Source organism: Lactuca serriola, chromosome 5 (assembly GCF_051521515.1).
Source record: "Lactuca serriola cultivar US96UC23 chromosome 5, Lser_US96UC23_V15, whole genome shotgun sequence".
Classification (NCBI taxonomy): Eukaryota; Viridiplantae; Streptophyta; class Magnoliopsida; order Asterales; family Asteraceae; genus Lactuca; species Lactuca serriola.
In genome coordinates, this window is record NC_136412.1 from 186,142,494 (window position 1) to 186,156,620 (window position 14,127).

A 14,127-nucleotide genomic window follows, 5' to 3' on the forward strand; every position below is an offset into this window, starting at 1 on the left:
CAATAATGAACGAACTTATACAAAAATCATCTAGAGAACAGCTATGCAATTTCCTAGAAAACAGGGATTACTAAATCATCCCCTGTGACTAAGGAATAATATCCTAAAATATGGAAGATATACAGAATATGACAGCTATAGAATATGTACACATCAATAGTTTGCATCTCTAAGTTGAGGGGGTATTTTGCCATTTCTAGAAAGTATCATTAAATTCATGAAAAACGTGTTTGGGGTAGTTTATGTCGTAAGATCAAAATACAAGGAAGGAAGGTAAAATTGTAGATTGTAAGCTTCTTTCCCACGTAACGGACGATTCCGACATTCCTACTCCCATAAAACCTCTACCTAAAACCCCGTTTCCCCTTTAATCGATACAGCTCTCTCTTTCTCTCGCTCGATTTCTCAGGCGATTTTCTTCTCGCCGGCGCCACCACTTCGACCAGGTAACCGCCATCGCCCTTGTTCCTCCGTCTACTCCTTCAACCTTTCTATCCGACGTTCTCCTTATGTCGATCCAGCCCCGATCGATTCAGTTTTCTCAATCTGTCATCGTCGATAGCAGGTGCTTTCAACTCCGGTCTACCCTCTCACTTCCGGCTAACGGTGGTCCGGTGCTCTCTACTTCTTCAACAGGTATGAATGTTATTTGTGTACTGTAAAATTTGATGAGTATAGTTTGTGTACCGTGAATCAGATTTCTGGTGATTTGGCTGTATTTTTTCTTACATATTTTGTCTAAATGTGTTTGAACTTGAAGCTTTGTGATACTTTAGGGTTATGTTTAGGGTTGTTGATTTGTGTCCATAGAAGCTGTGAAGTTCTTGGTTGTGTATGATTTTGTTAAGGTGGATAATATTTATTCTATTAACTGTTTGATTTTGTTAAACTGGAAAATTATTGTGTTTCAAGCATGATAATGTAGATGTTCTAGTTTTGTCTATAATTTTTTTGGGAATTTAACAAATCAAGGGGAAAAGAAGGCTTTCCTCATTTAAGTTCTAACTATTTACAAAGTCCCCTTCATTTATTTTCTCCTTTTGCTTCTCTCGTGTAGATTGTTCATGACCAAAGAGCAAATGGATGCATCTCGTGATGGTGAGGAAACTCGACACCTGTTTTTGTGATTCTATTTTTAAATAAATAATGATTTTCTATTTTACTAACAAATTAATATTATTTATAACTTTTAATCAGGTGATGTAAAGGTAGTACTGGACTTTTGCCCTGATGACTCCTTGTCCAAAGCTGGTTTTGCACATGAGGTATTTATTCTATTAGATATATAGTTAAATATTTGTTTGGTGATTGATATATATATATATATATATATATATATATATATATATATATATATATATATATATATATATATATATAGGTGGTTAAATGTATCCAAGAGTTACGTGAAATATCTGAACTTGAACCCACCTACCCAGTGGAGGTCTACTTCAAGTCCTTGGATGATGACACGTCAGCATCTGCCAAAAATTTAAAATCTCAGGTGAATTTTATCATGTCATTATTAAAAATATTATGTTTATGGTTATTTATAACACATGTAATTAATTTTCATATTATGCAGGAAGCATACATCAAAGAGGCGATATGTTCTCCTTTACTAGACTCTACCCTCATTCCCGAACATGCTGTAAGATTTCACACACTAACACACACATGCTTTATGTAATATTTATTACTTGTGATGTTGTATTATAAATTAAATTGATATTTAATTTATTATGAATATTGAATTTAATACTAATTATTCTTGGGAATTTGCAGGTAGTGATTGCTGAGAAGACGTATCGCAACATTTCAAATTGTGATTTTGAGATCACTTTGACAAGACAAACATTAACATTTAACGATAAAGCAATCCTTGATTTATATTCAGGTCATCTCGTTTTCTCCTTTTTTAGATGAGTTTCTTAATTAACTTTTTATATTATTATACTATATAATGTATTTTAAATATGATTATGAAACCATTTAACAACGATGACAATAAGTCAATAAGAATAACGGTTACGTTTGTTGTGTATAGGAAATGCGAAATATGCAAATGCATTGAAGGTGTATTTGTTGTCGAGGGACCACTTCAATCTCAAAACAGAATTTCTAGTGGGAATTAATCAGGTGGGTTATTTTGTTTATTATTTTTATTTCCAAATTTAAAAGCAATTAATCAGTTTTTATTGTGTTTACAGATTAAAGTGGATTGCATTGAATGTCTGCCTGATGTTGATGTTGTGTTGGGAGAGCAAGTGTTCTTAACAGTTGGGGATTATTACTCCCAAGCCACCAACAAGAATTCTTGACCATAAAATCTTTTGATTAAAAAAAATTTTACTTTTTGTGAAGATGGAACAACGAAGATAGAATTTAGGGAAAATGACTTATGTGGGTAACTAAGGGTGCGTTTGGTTGTGGAAAACTGTTTTCATTTTTTATGAAAATATTTTCAGAAAACAGGGTTGAGTTTTCATTTTCAATTTTCAATGAAAACGCGTTTGGATGGAACGGGTGGAGTTTTCATTTTCTATCTTAGAAATATGGAAAACTTTTGAAAACTGTAAAAATCACTTTTCTAATTTACATACAATTTGCAAAACTGAAAATTTTCATTTTCTTAGAAAACTTTGGAAAACTGAATGAACCAAACGTGTTTTTAAAATTTCCGTTTTTTCTGAAATTTTTTTCTAAAAAACTGTAAAATTTTCCACAACCAAACGCACCCTAAGTATTAGAATTGTTCAAAAACTATCATCTACATTTAGTAAGTATACAAAATACCAGTCAACTATTGCTTTAACCATTTGGTCAAACTACATCTTATGGTAACCGGTACTTTGGGTTAGTAAATGACTTGGCATATTTATTGCTGAGTTGGAATATTTGTTGCTGAGTTGGAAGTAAATTGGTAAAAGGTAATTCCATGTTGGAAAAGAATTAGACCAAACACTCCTCTTTGATTTTGAAGGACTAATGACCTTTACAAGATACTGCTTGTGATTATAATTAGAAAAAAGTTTGATTTTTTCTTGGGGTGGGATAGTATGACATCCGTCAAAACTCAAAAACTCTGGTTAATACGCAACTTCAACCTCACAACTTTCATGTGTAAACATAGCTGATTCTAAATGCTATATTAGAATTATGTCGCGACATAGTAGATACGAACCTTTACATGGGTATGTGAATGTATCAATTAGGTTATAAAGTGCCAAATTTCAATCTTAACTAAATACAAAACCATATTCGGTAGATGTTCAAGGGTAAGTTAAATACCATAATTATTAAGTATTTAACAAACTCAAATTAATATTATGATAATTTAAATACCATAATTATTAAGTATTTAGCAAACTCAAATTAATTAAATCATAATATGATTTAGTTACAAGTTGGGTTATATTGTCCACACAACATAATTCAAACATTCTCATTTTATAAACTCTTATTTCATTTTATGAAATATAATATTTATATTTATAAAATGGAAATTATAAGCTAAATAATTATTAAAATAATGAAATAAAATACAAGAATTTATGGACTTATTTCTAAAAACAAAAATACATAAAACCAACACAAATGACCCTTGAAAATATATAAAATTATATTTAGATTTTTATAAAAGTTAAAGCCAAATCTTATAAAAATGAAAGAAGGCCTTTATGAATATGCCAAGTACCAAGAACACACTTTTCTCTCTCCCTCTTTTCCTTCAAAATTTGGCAATTCCCTATAGGGCTCTTCAGTATTAGGATTAAACCGAATTATCCAATTGGACAATTTGGTTTGGATATTCAGATTTTTGGATTGGTTTTCAACAAAACCAAATTATTATTTTGGATTTTGGATTGGTTTTGGTTTATAAAATAAAAACAGAATAAACATTTATTATTTATCTATCTCTATATTAATAAAAGAATAGCTCTTTTGCCATGTGTCACCATATTAGACATTTTAATTAATGTGTTGCCACTTGTCAATCTATTAGTTTTCCATTTTAAATTTATTAGACCTCCTCAATAATGTGATTCTATTTTAAATTTTAAATTTTAAATTTTAAATTATTGTTTTCATTAATACAAATAAAAAATATCTAATATATATTAAAAATTAATTTTATATATTTATTTGAATCAATGATTATAATTTCACATAACTAATAAAAAATCTCTTAAATTAATAATTTATTTAAAATAACTTATTAATAATTTTGAGTTTTTACTATAATTATTTGATTAATTTTATAACCGTGGTTCTCACGGGTTATAAACTAGTTTATAATATATATCTATAGTTATTTATTAATTTTGTAATTTACCTTTTCAAATAAGTTCAAAACGTTTCACCCGATAAAAAAAACATTACTATGTATTTTCTCTCAAAAGTTTTATATCTATAAAATATTTAACTATAATATATATTCTTATTAGTTGTTTATAATTTTCAAATTGCAACTAAATAATTTGTTTTTGTTTCTTGTGTAAAGTTGGATAATATTATACTTATATGTCGTTTTAAAATGTTTCGGTTTTTGAAAACCGAATTATAAAAACCGATCCAACCGAATTGTAATTGGATCGGACCGGATCGGATTTGAATTTAGTTTGGACTATTCGGATCTATGTTTTAAAAATCGAAATCAATTTGGATTCACCTGATTGGATCGGATCAAACCGATCCATCCAAACGAACACCCTTAATTCCTTAGGCCCTCTCCCTCTTTCCATTTAGTCACCCTCACTTCAATCATTAACACTCTTTCTTCACTCCATCTCCTTCCTCCAAGAAACTATTTCCCGCTCTAAAAAAACACTCAAACTCAGTCAATAACAATCCTAAACCCACAAAATTTTGAAGATTTTTGGGTGTCCTTGAAGCCCAAAATCGAATCTAGGTAATGGACTTCATTCTTTTCATTTAGATGCAAGTTCTAACATCTTTTCTCTTCTTAAACTCGGATTCTATGCCTTTTAATGGCTAGAATCTTTTCTTTCATCTTAGTGTTTGTAGATTTTCACAAAAACACATTGCATGTGTCAATAATGGTGAAAATTTGGGATCAAACCTATGCTAAGAATGTGAGGAGGCATGAATGTTCTTATAGCTTTAAAAACTAGGTTCAACACCTTTATTTTCTTATTTTTATGTTTACATATGATAAAACCATTTCTAAGACATCTTTGGTGTGTTTACATTCCATATATGTGTTAAAAATCGGATTTTTGGTGCAAGATCCTAGTACATGATTCGGTTTCAAGGAGTTCTTCACTCGTGAGAACAAAACTCCTATTTTGGGTCTTGGAAAACCTAAATCCACGACTTGGCTTCATGCACATAATAGTTCTTTGGTCCTCTGTAAATATTAGTATATTACATTTCAATTTCAAGCGAAAAGAATAAGCCATTTGTTCTTGTGAAAGTATGGCTAAAAAGGCACTTTAAACAAACAAAATACAACCTGCAACCTGCAATCTGCTAGATTTCTTCATTTGACTTTGAATTTCCATATCTTACTTATTTCTTAACTAAAAATCGAGATTGTTTTTGAGATATGGTATTTTGAGTTAACTTTCGAACCCAAGTGGGTTCACTGAAAAACATTAAGATTTCGACATTCAAACAATTTTTACAAAAAAAAAAAAAAAAAACACTTCTTTTGTGAGTACTAGTTTTGTGTTGCATGTTCAAGAGAGTTAATCATCACTAAAAATCCTTGAAAAATTATTTTGAACTCTTAACATGTTAAATTTAGAGAACCCAAAATATTGTGGGTTAAAACATTATTGAAATGTTGGTACAAAATTGTCACACCCTCGAACCAGACGGCGGAAACGTCCGAGGGCTCGCGTGACTTAAATTGAAATATCATCACAATGAATATACATGAACAACACATACATCACCAACATTACATAGTACAACTGTCATTGTTCACATCAAGTACATTGTTTAAACATTACATATCCATAGCATAAATTGTTTGAGAGTCACAAAACATAACATCCTAACACACTTGATATTTTTCTTCAGCTTATCTGTTACCTGAGAATACAGGTTGTTTTGAAAACGTCAACATATATAATGTTGGTGAGTTCATAAGCATGTTTGATATAAAATTTGTTTGTATCGCTTGTAAAACCCAGAAAATCCAATATTTTTTGTACAAAAACTGTTTGCGAAAAAGATGCGATGATCCCATAAGTGCATATGTATGTGAATTCAAAACAAGTAAAAGTGATTGTTATTCAAAATTGATTATTGTATTATAGTTTTTGAGAGTAGGAGTGAGTAATGTTGTTTCCCCGGAAAACCCGATGTTTTCCGATATGTATAGTATGATAATTTTGGTAGTATTGTATCATCACAACGAATGAATATGCTTTCTCATGATTACTTAGATGGTATTGGATCTCTATGTGAGTCGTTATAACCATGAATAATAATGACTAGTTCGTCTGTCTTGGCATTCTAGCGAATACCAAAATTGAATTAAGATTTTGTCACCCTAGACTGGCCGAGTCTAACTGTAGCGAACAACTCAGGTGTGGGGGAGTCACCCCCGTATAGATCTATACACAAACTTTCTCTCTCCCTCCAGGAGACTCTGGTTATAACTACAGACTACGACCAACACTTATTAGTGTCACCCGTTATTTCTCACTAAATCGAACTGAAATTGAATAACCTTGTTTAACAACCTGATTTATGTTTACTTGAATAAAAGGGGTAAGCCTAACAGACAAAGAGAAGAGGGCAACAGAGCCCCACTAATCTTATATATTATTATAGGCTGTCGAGTATGAGACAGACACGTTAGCCCATCACTCATATGTTTGATTTGGACCTTACTAGCAATGCAAATGGGCCACTAAGGCCCAATAGCATGTAAAAGCCATTGACGGTCCATTAGACATGTAACTGGGTCACAGGAGGCCCAATAAACATGTGTGATTATATCGGGCCCAATAATCATGATATTGGGCCACAAAGGCCCTATAACACGTATAGAAGGTATTTGAGCCCAACCTTTGAATCGCTTATGTTTTATCGAGTTTAAGTTCGTATTGTTGGTATTCGTGGTATGCTAAACCTGAATTTCGGGACGAAATTCCCTCTAACGGGGGGATGATGTGACAACCCAAAAATTTCCGTTAGTTTTAACGTCAAAGTTAACGCCGCAGTTAACATCAAAATTAGTTACGTCAAAAATTACCTAAATATATCCCGAAAATATTTTTGACCGGAATTAAACCCGTTGGAATATTTTAAATAATATTCATCAAGCGAACAAAAATTAAGGCGGCATAATTTTAAAATTTGCCGTGATTAAGGAAGTGGTGAAAAACCCGTTCGCGGTTGGTGTCAGGAGAACCCCAGCCAGACCATAAGCTCCACCCTATATAAGGGAGGAGTGGGTTTCACTCCCACCTTAGACACTCTCTCTCTCTACTTTCTCTCTCTACAAACGGGTTTTGGTCAAAAAAAATCGTCCCTCCGAGCCTCAAATCGGTAAGTAAACCTCCATAGCTTGTTGTTTAACACTTCTATCTTGCAAATTCGTGACTTAATCATCCGAAAACTTCAAGAACATGAGTTTACGGTCTTGGGAGCCTCCCAAAACCGTAAACCCCTTGAATGTGGGTTTTAATGCTCAAAAACCCTTCCAAAACACTTCTCATGCTTAGCAATGGCTTAAAGGCTTACCCGAAAGGACTTAGAACACCAAAATCGGACCAAATGGGGAGTAAACATGAGTTTACGGTCTAAGGATGTTCTTGGACCGTAAACCCATGTTCATGGACCATAAACACCTTTTATGGTGTCAAGCTACCCCTCAAACACCTCCAAGGGCTTCCATGAACTTCCTAGAGTGCATAAAACCTTATTTTCCTTCATTTTATGCACCAAAGCATACTAAATCATGTCACACTTGAGTTTACAGCCCAAGAAGGTTCTTGGATCGTAAACACACATCCTTAGACCATAAACACCCCCAAAGGGTGTTAAAGTGCCCTCAACACTTTGTATGGCTTGGAATTGGACCTAGAACTTCGTATGCTTAACCTACAACCACAAAAACGAATGATTTAGGGACTAACATGAGCTTACTGCCGTAAACTCATGTGTTTAAGGTAGTAAACTCCCCAAGTGTATCTCCTTAGACCGTAAACACCTTTCCAAGGTGTTTAAGTGCCCTAAACACCTTCCTATGCCTCTAAAGGCCACTAGAACCTTACATACATGAGTTAGAACCACCAAACAACTAAAGGAATGGGCCAACATGAGTTTACGACCGTAAACTCATGTGTTTACGGCCGTAAACTCCTTAAGGAGTAAACATTGGACCGTAAACTCCACTTTGTGCCCATTTTGAGCCCTAATCACTTCCTTAGCCCTTGATTCAACTCTAGCATGACTCCATGAGTGAGTTAAGACCTTTAAGCATCCCATGACAGTACTACCATGAGTTTACGGCCGTAAACTCATGGGGGAAAGGGTCTTGAAACCGTAAACACCCATAAGGGCCTTTATTTGAGGAGTAAACTCCAAAGTGATCCCATACACACCTTCTATGCAACCCTTGACACTTCTAGCACTTGTAGCAAAGTGTTTTGATGTCGTAAGACATCCTTACTTGCTTAATTAGTTGTTAAATGACTAATTGGATACTTAAATGTATCATTACATGTTAAATAGGATTCACGTGTGTGGTCAAGTCCTCACTCGACACTTAGCATCCTATACCGGCACCTTCACCCGATCCACTTATAACAGGTGAGTTCATACCCCGTTAATGAACCTTTTCAACTGTTTTTACATGTTTTATGGGGGGGATACAAGTTAAACATGCCTGTTATCATATCAATCACATGTGATTGATAACCCGCGTGCACAAGGATTTATTACACTGTGAACTGTTTTACCGAGTCAGATACTGCAAATGGTTCTTCCAAAACATCTTTACTTGTACAAAGCTTTTCTTAAATTGTTTTCTCACGCTGTATGTTTTACTTAAAATCCTGTTACGGCAGTATGTTAAACAAAGGATTTCTTTACCCAAAATGTTTTATCAAAGTTTCATTCAAAACTTGTTTATGAAAGGTTTCTAAAGAATTTCTAAAGATTTTCAAACTTATTTTATAAAAGAATACCAAGTCATGATTTTCTTAATTATAAAGGTTTTCTAAAGTTTTCACAGAAGTTTTCTTCCATGTTTTATACTCCTACTTCGTTAGATTCTACTGCCTTGTTATACTTCTACTTAGTTAAATGCTACTACTTTGTTAACACTTTTACTTCGTGGTACACTTATATTTTACGATAACGCTTTTACTTCGTGATACACTTTTACTTAGTAATACACTCCTACTTCACGATACGCTCCTACTTGTTAACACTTCTACTTCGTGAAACACTTCAACTTCGTTAAATGCTTCTACTATGTTAAATGTATGCCTGTGCTTGTATAGATATATATAAATAATGTTTAAAGGACTTAGGAAGGCTTGTTCGCCCTATTTCCTTTTCTTCTTTGAGATGTGGTCTGGTGGGATCGGATATTCGTCTGAAGGTCGTTTGATCATTAGTTATATATTATGTATACAAGCATAGACATATAGGTTTACATTAGTCACTTCAGTTGTGAGTCTCTATCATTAGTCCAATATTTTACATCAGATCTCACTACACGAGATACATCTTCAGTACACGGCCTTCTCCGTTGTCAAGTTGGTAACCAAAGTCTCTTGTAAGGAGAGCGGACATTGTGTGTATAGCTATACGAGATTGACACCCCCGCACCCTGACTGCTAGCTACAGTCCACGGCCTACCAAGCCAAGGGGTGACAAATGTCATACTTACACCGACGCTTGCAGGGCGTCAAGTTCTCTAGTGTCTATTAGTATGGTTATGAGTATCTCGGGGTTACCTTTCATGGCCTTAAGGTAATGGGTTTTAACATTGTATTCACTATATTCACTATTTTTAGACCTTGCTAGACGTATCATTCGTTTGATACTGTCTGGGGTCTGTATTCACTGTTTTTAGACCTTGCTAGACGTATCTTTCATTTGATACCGTCTGGGGTCTGTGTCTCCCTTTTGTTAGACTGAGCCAGGCGTACCGTTCATTCGATACTCTCTTGGAGTCTATGATTTCTTTTTGCCTTAGTCAGCAGTCTTCACTGCTGAGGCATATGTTATTTTCCCTGATATTCTCCTACTTTCCTTCAAAATCAATACCACATTTTGATAATGATGGTGTTAAGGAAAAAAAATTACTTTTTACAACATAACTCTGTCGGGTCTTGGTAGAAGACTACTTTTATTTAAGAAAATATAGGATTTTCTGGAAAGGACTCTAATACACTCTTGATTCTAAACTACTACTACTTATATAAAGTTATTTGGATAAAATGACACTAAATACTTATGAACTCACCAGCATTTGTAAAAAATGTTGATACTCGCTTTCAAATAACTTGTATTCTCAGGTCAGCAATAGACAGGTACATACCAGGAGCTTTTGGGTGAAGACAGTTCAGTACCAAGCTGCACCTATAACATTACTTGTATTACTTTGATGTTTATATGTAATGTAAAACTATTACTATTAATGAAATGGTTTTTGTACTTTGATTACTATACTGCATATGTTGTGATACTTGACATGACGTCATCCACCCCAGAACGTTTCCGCCGTTCCGGTTTTGGGGTGTGACAGATTGGTATCAGAGCATTGTTTATAGTGAGCTAAGTGTATCAATTCATAAAAGATATACAACCTATAAATACATAGGGATAAAACACTCTGACCAAGAATTATACTTTAAAATATAACCGTATTTTACCAAAGTATAAGAACATCCAGAATCTAAACACTCGAACACAAGTATCACAAGAAGAACAAGAATAAAAGTCTTCGGATGTTGAGCATTACCGTCAAACTTGGACAGTTATGTAATTGTAAGCTGGAATAAATGTAACCTGATCAACTACATTTATTCGAGATGCTATGGACGTGTGCTTGGGAGTGATAGTGGTGTTGCAATAGGTCTGAAACTTAACAACTAGGAATGCTAGAGCCAAACGTAAAGTTTAAAATACTATAGGAGTATTTTGGAATACTAAAAGACTCACATTAATCCTAGAATCATAATCAGAAGATAAGAAACAAACAAGAATTAAAATACCATAGGGATATTTTAGGATCCATAGATAACCTTGTGTGAAGAACTAAAAAGATCCTTGTTGATATACCTACAATTACAGAGAGTATACTCCCATGGTTATATATAATAAGGATCCCATAGGCTAAGAATGTGCGGTTTCGCTCTACTTCCTTTTCCTTGTTTGGATGTGGATATAGAGTAGTATCACATATTCGAAGGCCTATCGGATCTAAGCTATATATGATTTGTATACCCTATGTAATCATAGCAGGACTCGATATGGATCACCCAGTGAAATGTTAATAATCTCTTAGGATTATTTAGACATTTCCATTCTCACACGAACCCTGTAGAAAAACCTATCCACTTCAGTACTCGGCAGAAGAGTTGAATTAAGACCCTGAAGAGGTTCATTGAGAAGATTTTCAGTCGGAAATAAATGAACTGGGTCTAGACTATTGAAATCACCAAGTGCCTATATCTTTTTAGGGACATCGGTGAGAAATTCGCCTAAACTTCCGAGATTTCCAGTCATCCATCATGAAGTGATGACACCCAGAGTCGGATTTGGAAGTAAGGCGGAGTAGAAATTCAATATGTCTATAGGAGAAGAGAACCCTAGGTAACTACCCGAAGGAAACCAACGTCGGTCCCAGTCAAAGATACGAGGTAGACAGAGGGAGCCAGTACATGGAACCCAAGAAGTGTCTTTTTCTCATGTTCGTCACGCTAATACACCCATAAAAATAATACAATTTAGTGAGTTAGTGATTACACTACTCACGCTATGTGTTAGGTAAATCGCCTTTTTCCCGTTGCAAGTAACACGATTAGAGCGGATCCCAACACCTCTATTGAGGACATTTGGCCATAAGTCTTCATGAGCCTTTCTTCCCGCGGTCTTCGTTCCGAGCTATTCTCAAATCTTTCCAGGCCGGAGAGTGAAACCTTTCCCAGTATAAAGGTAACTTAGTAGGAACGATTCCCATCTTATAGCTTTTTCCGATACTCATACTCCTACCTTGCATACCAGGACTACATCATAGGGATGTAGGTCGACACTCAGACAAACAGTATCCGAGGCACGGGAAAATTTATGCCTAATACAGTAAGGACAAATATGTCCAGGGTTAACCATCGTCTCTCATCTGCTTGAGTTCCTTGCCGTATAAAGAAAAACCATGCCTCCGAGCAAGCGTAACCAATCCACTAGCAAGAAACCTACTCTCCTACTCGATGAAGCTACCTTCCAGACTGCAGTCTCGGCAGCCGTTGCAGCTGCCATGGCTCAGCTGAATGCTAACAACGCCAATGTTAGCAAGAGCCCTATCGGGAATTCCGATCCTAGTGGTGGACAGCAGCAACCAACCCCTGTGTACGTAACCACCCAAGAACCTCAGCCAACTCCACTAAAGAGAAAACTCAAGATCGAGGAGGGAAGTACTCGGCTCAAGGACCTTCCGAAGGGCAACGAGCTGAGACAGTCAATACCCATGCCAGCCCTCCCATCCTGACCTCCAGAAAACTATACCTAGGAAACCTTCTCCACTGCAGCAAGTGTAGTTACCACTATCATGGTAGCTGTCGAGAACTCTTTTGTGCTAGGTACAATATGAAGGGCCATGCTGCTCGCGTCTGCAAAATCCTGGTTGAGTTTATTACATCAACCACCAATGTGGTAGACAACCCAGTTTACCGCCTATGTGGTAAGGATGGACACTTCGAGAAGAACTATCCAAACTGAAGGAAACAAAAAAGACTTAGGAGGAGTCTGACCCTAATGCTTAGGGAGAAGCATCAAGGAAACCGGTAGATTTTGGTACGTCTCTCAATCTCAAATAACTAACCGAGAACATAAAAAGGGCTAATTCTAAATGTAATTATTTCCCCGTTAAGGCGAAAGTCGCAGCACTGTTATAAAATTTAAAATTTTCATCAGGTAAAACTATAATGGTTAAATATATATGTTACGGCCACATATAATTAAGATGGATAGACCTAGAGTGAGTGAATGCCGCCTCATTTCCTGTTCCTCGTTTGGTTGTGGATTTAGGGCGGAGTCGCTCAGTCAACAGTCCTCCCCACCTTAACTATACGTGACTAGTATATGTTTGGCGATTATAGAAATGTCTCGTGAGAATCCATTCATGAAAAGGTACTCTATTTAGAAACATTCAGGACTCTCTATAGTTCCGCGTCGACTCTATCGGTCCAAGTATCTGCGGCAGTGATACACGGGACGAAACCCGAGACGCCTAGAACTTGTGTGCCTGTTCGGCACATGACCCTATAAATCCTCATTCTATGTCATGTCGATGTATGCCAACTTCGACGCCTCTATTGATCATGGTTTGATTTCGTGCAACCATGTGTAACTCCCTAGTGCTGTGTAAAAAGAACTTTCACCATAGCCATTTCGGCAGATAAAGGTTCTTTCGAACCTAAACAAAATAAAAATAATAAAAACTAATGCGATCCGCCAGTCGTCCCTCTTACCTCGAACCTTCCAAAGTACCCAGGAGAAGGGTACCGTGCGCCGTTAACTAACCTTCTTAGACAGAAAGAAACCGAAGCAAAGACACTGCAGGTATTCCAGAAGACGATGACCACCCAAAGCATACTCTGTAGATCCCTCGGAAAGACCCTTCGCACCTCGCAAGTACGTTTGTGAATCCAGAGAATAGAACTCATAGGACCGACTACTGTAACTGAGTATAGGTCTAAGGGTGGTATATAATGGAGATCAAAGTTCCGAGTGATGGAACCCTATACTCACTAGATTTGACCTAGACCGAGAAAACTCGGAACCTTCGGAAGAGTAGTTGCAGAAGATGTTCGCACTACTCAGGCACTTCGTTCATCCTGTTACCAACAAGTAGTGCTTAGAACCCTCCGCCCCTTACATGGAGGGTGTCGTCGTCGCCCCGTAGACGATAGA

The 14,127-nt window shown here is 35.7% G+C and overlaps 1 protein-coding gene across 1 annotated transcript; it reads left to right on the forward strand.

Moving 5' to 3' along the window:
* The first annotated feature begins 337 nt into the window (after positions 1 to 337).
* LOC145051370 (isoleucine--tRNA ligase, cytoplasmic-like) lies at positions 338 to 2,897 on the forward strand. Its single transcript, XM_078999393.1, has 9 exons — positions 338 to 446; positions 566 to 636; positions 1,058 to 1,098; positions 1,198 to 1,265; positions 1,382 to 1,504; positions 1,586 to 1,651; positions 1,786 to 1,897; positions 2,048 to 2,139; positions 2,211 to 2,897. Exons 3-9 carry the CDS (start codon positions 1,065 to 1,067, stop codon positions 2,319 to 2,321), a joined length of 606 nt encoding a protein of 201 aa, XP_078855519.1. The 5' UTR covers positions 338 to 446; positions 566 to 636; positions 1,058 to 1,064; the 3' UTR covers positions 2,322 to 2,897.
* The last annotated feature ends 11,230 nt before the right edge of the window (positions 2,898 to 14,127 follow it).

Coding starts and splice junctions, on each gene's coding strand:
- LOC145051370 (XM_078999393.1), top strand. CDS start 1,065: ATGACCAAAGAGCAAATGGATGCATCTCGTGATG. Junction 1,266..1,381: donor AAGCTGGTTTTGCACATGAG/GTATTTATTCTA, acceptor ATATATATATAG/GTGGTTAAATGTATCCAAGA. Junction 1,898..2,047: donor AATCCTTGATTTATATTCAG/GTCATCTCGTTT, acceptor TGTTGTGTATAG/GAAATGCGAAATATGCAAAT.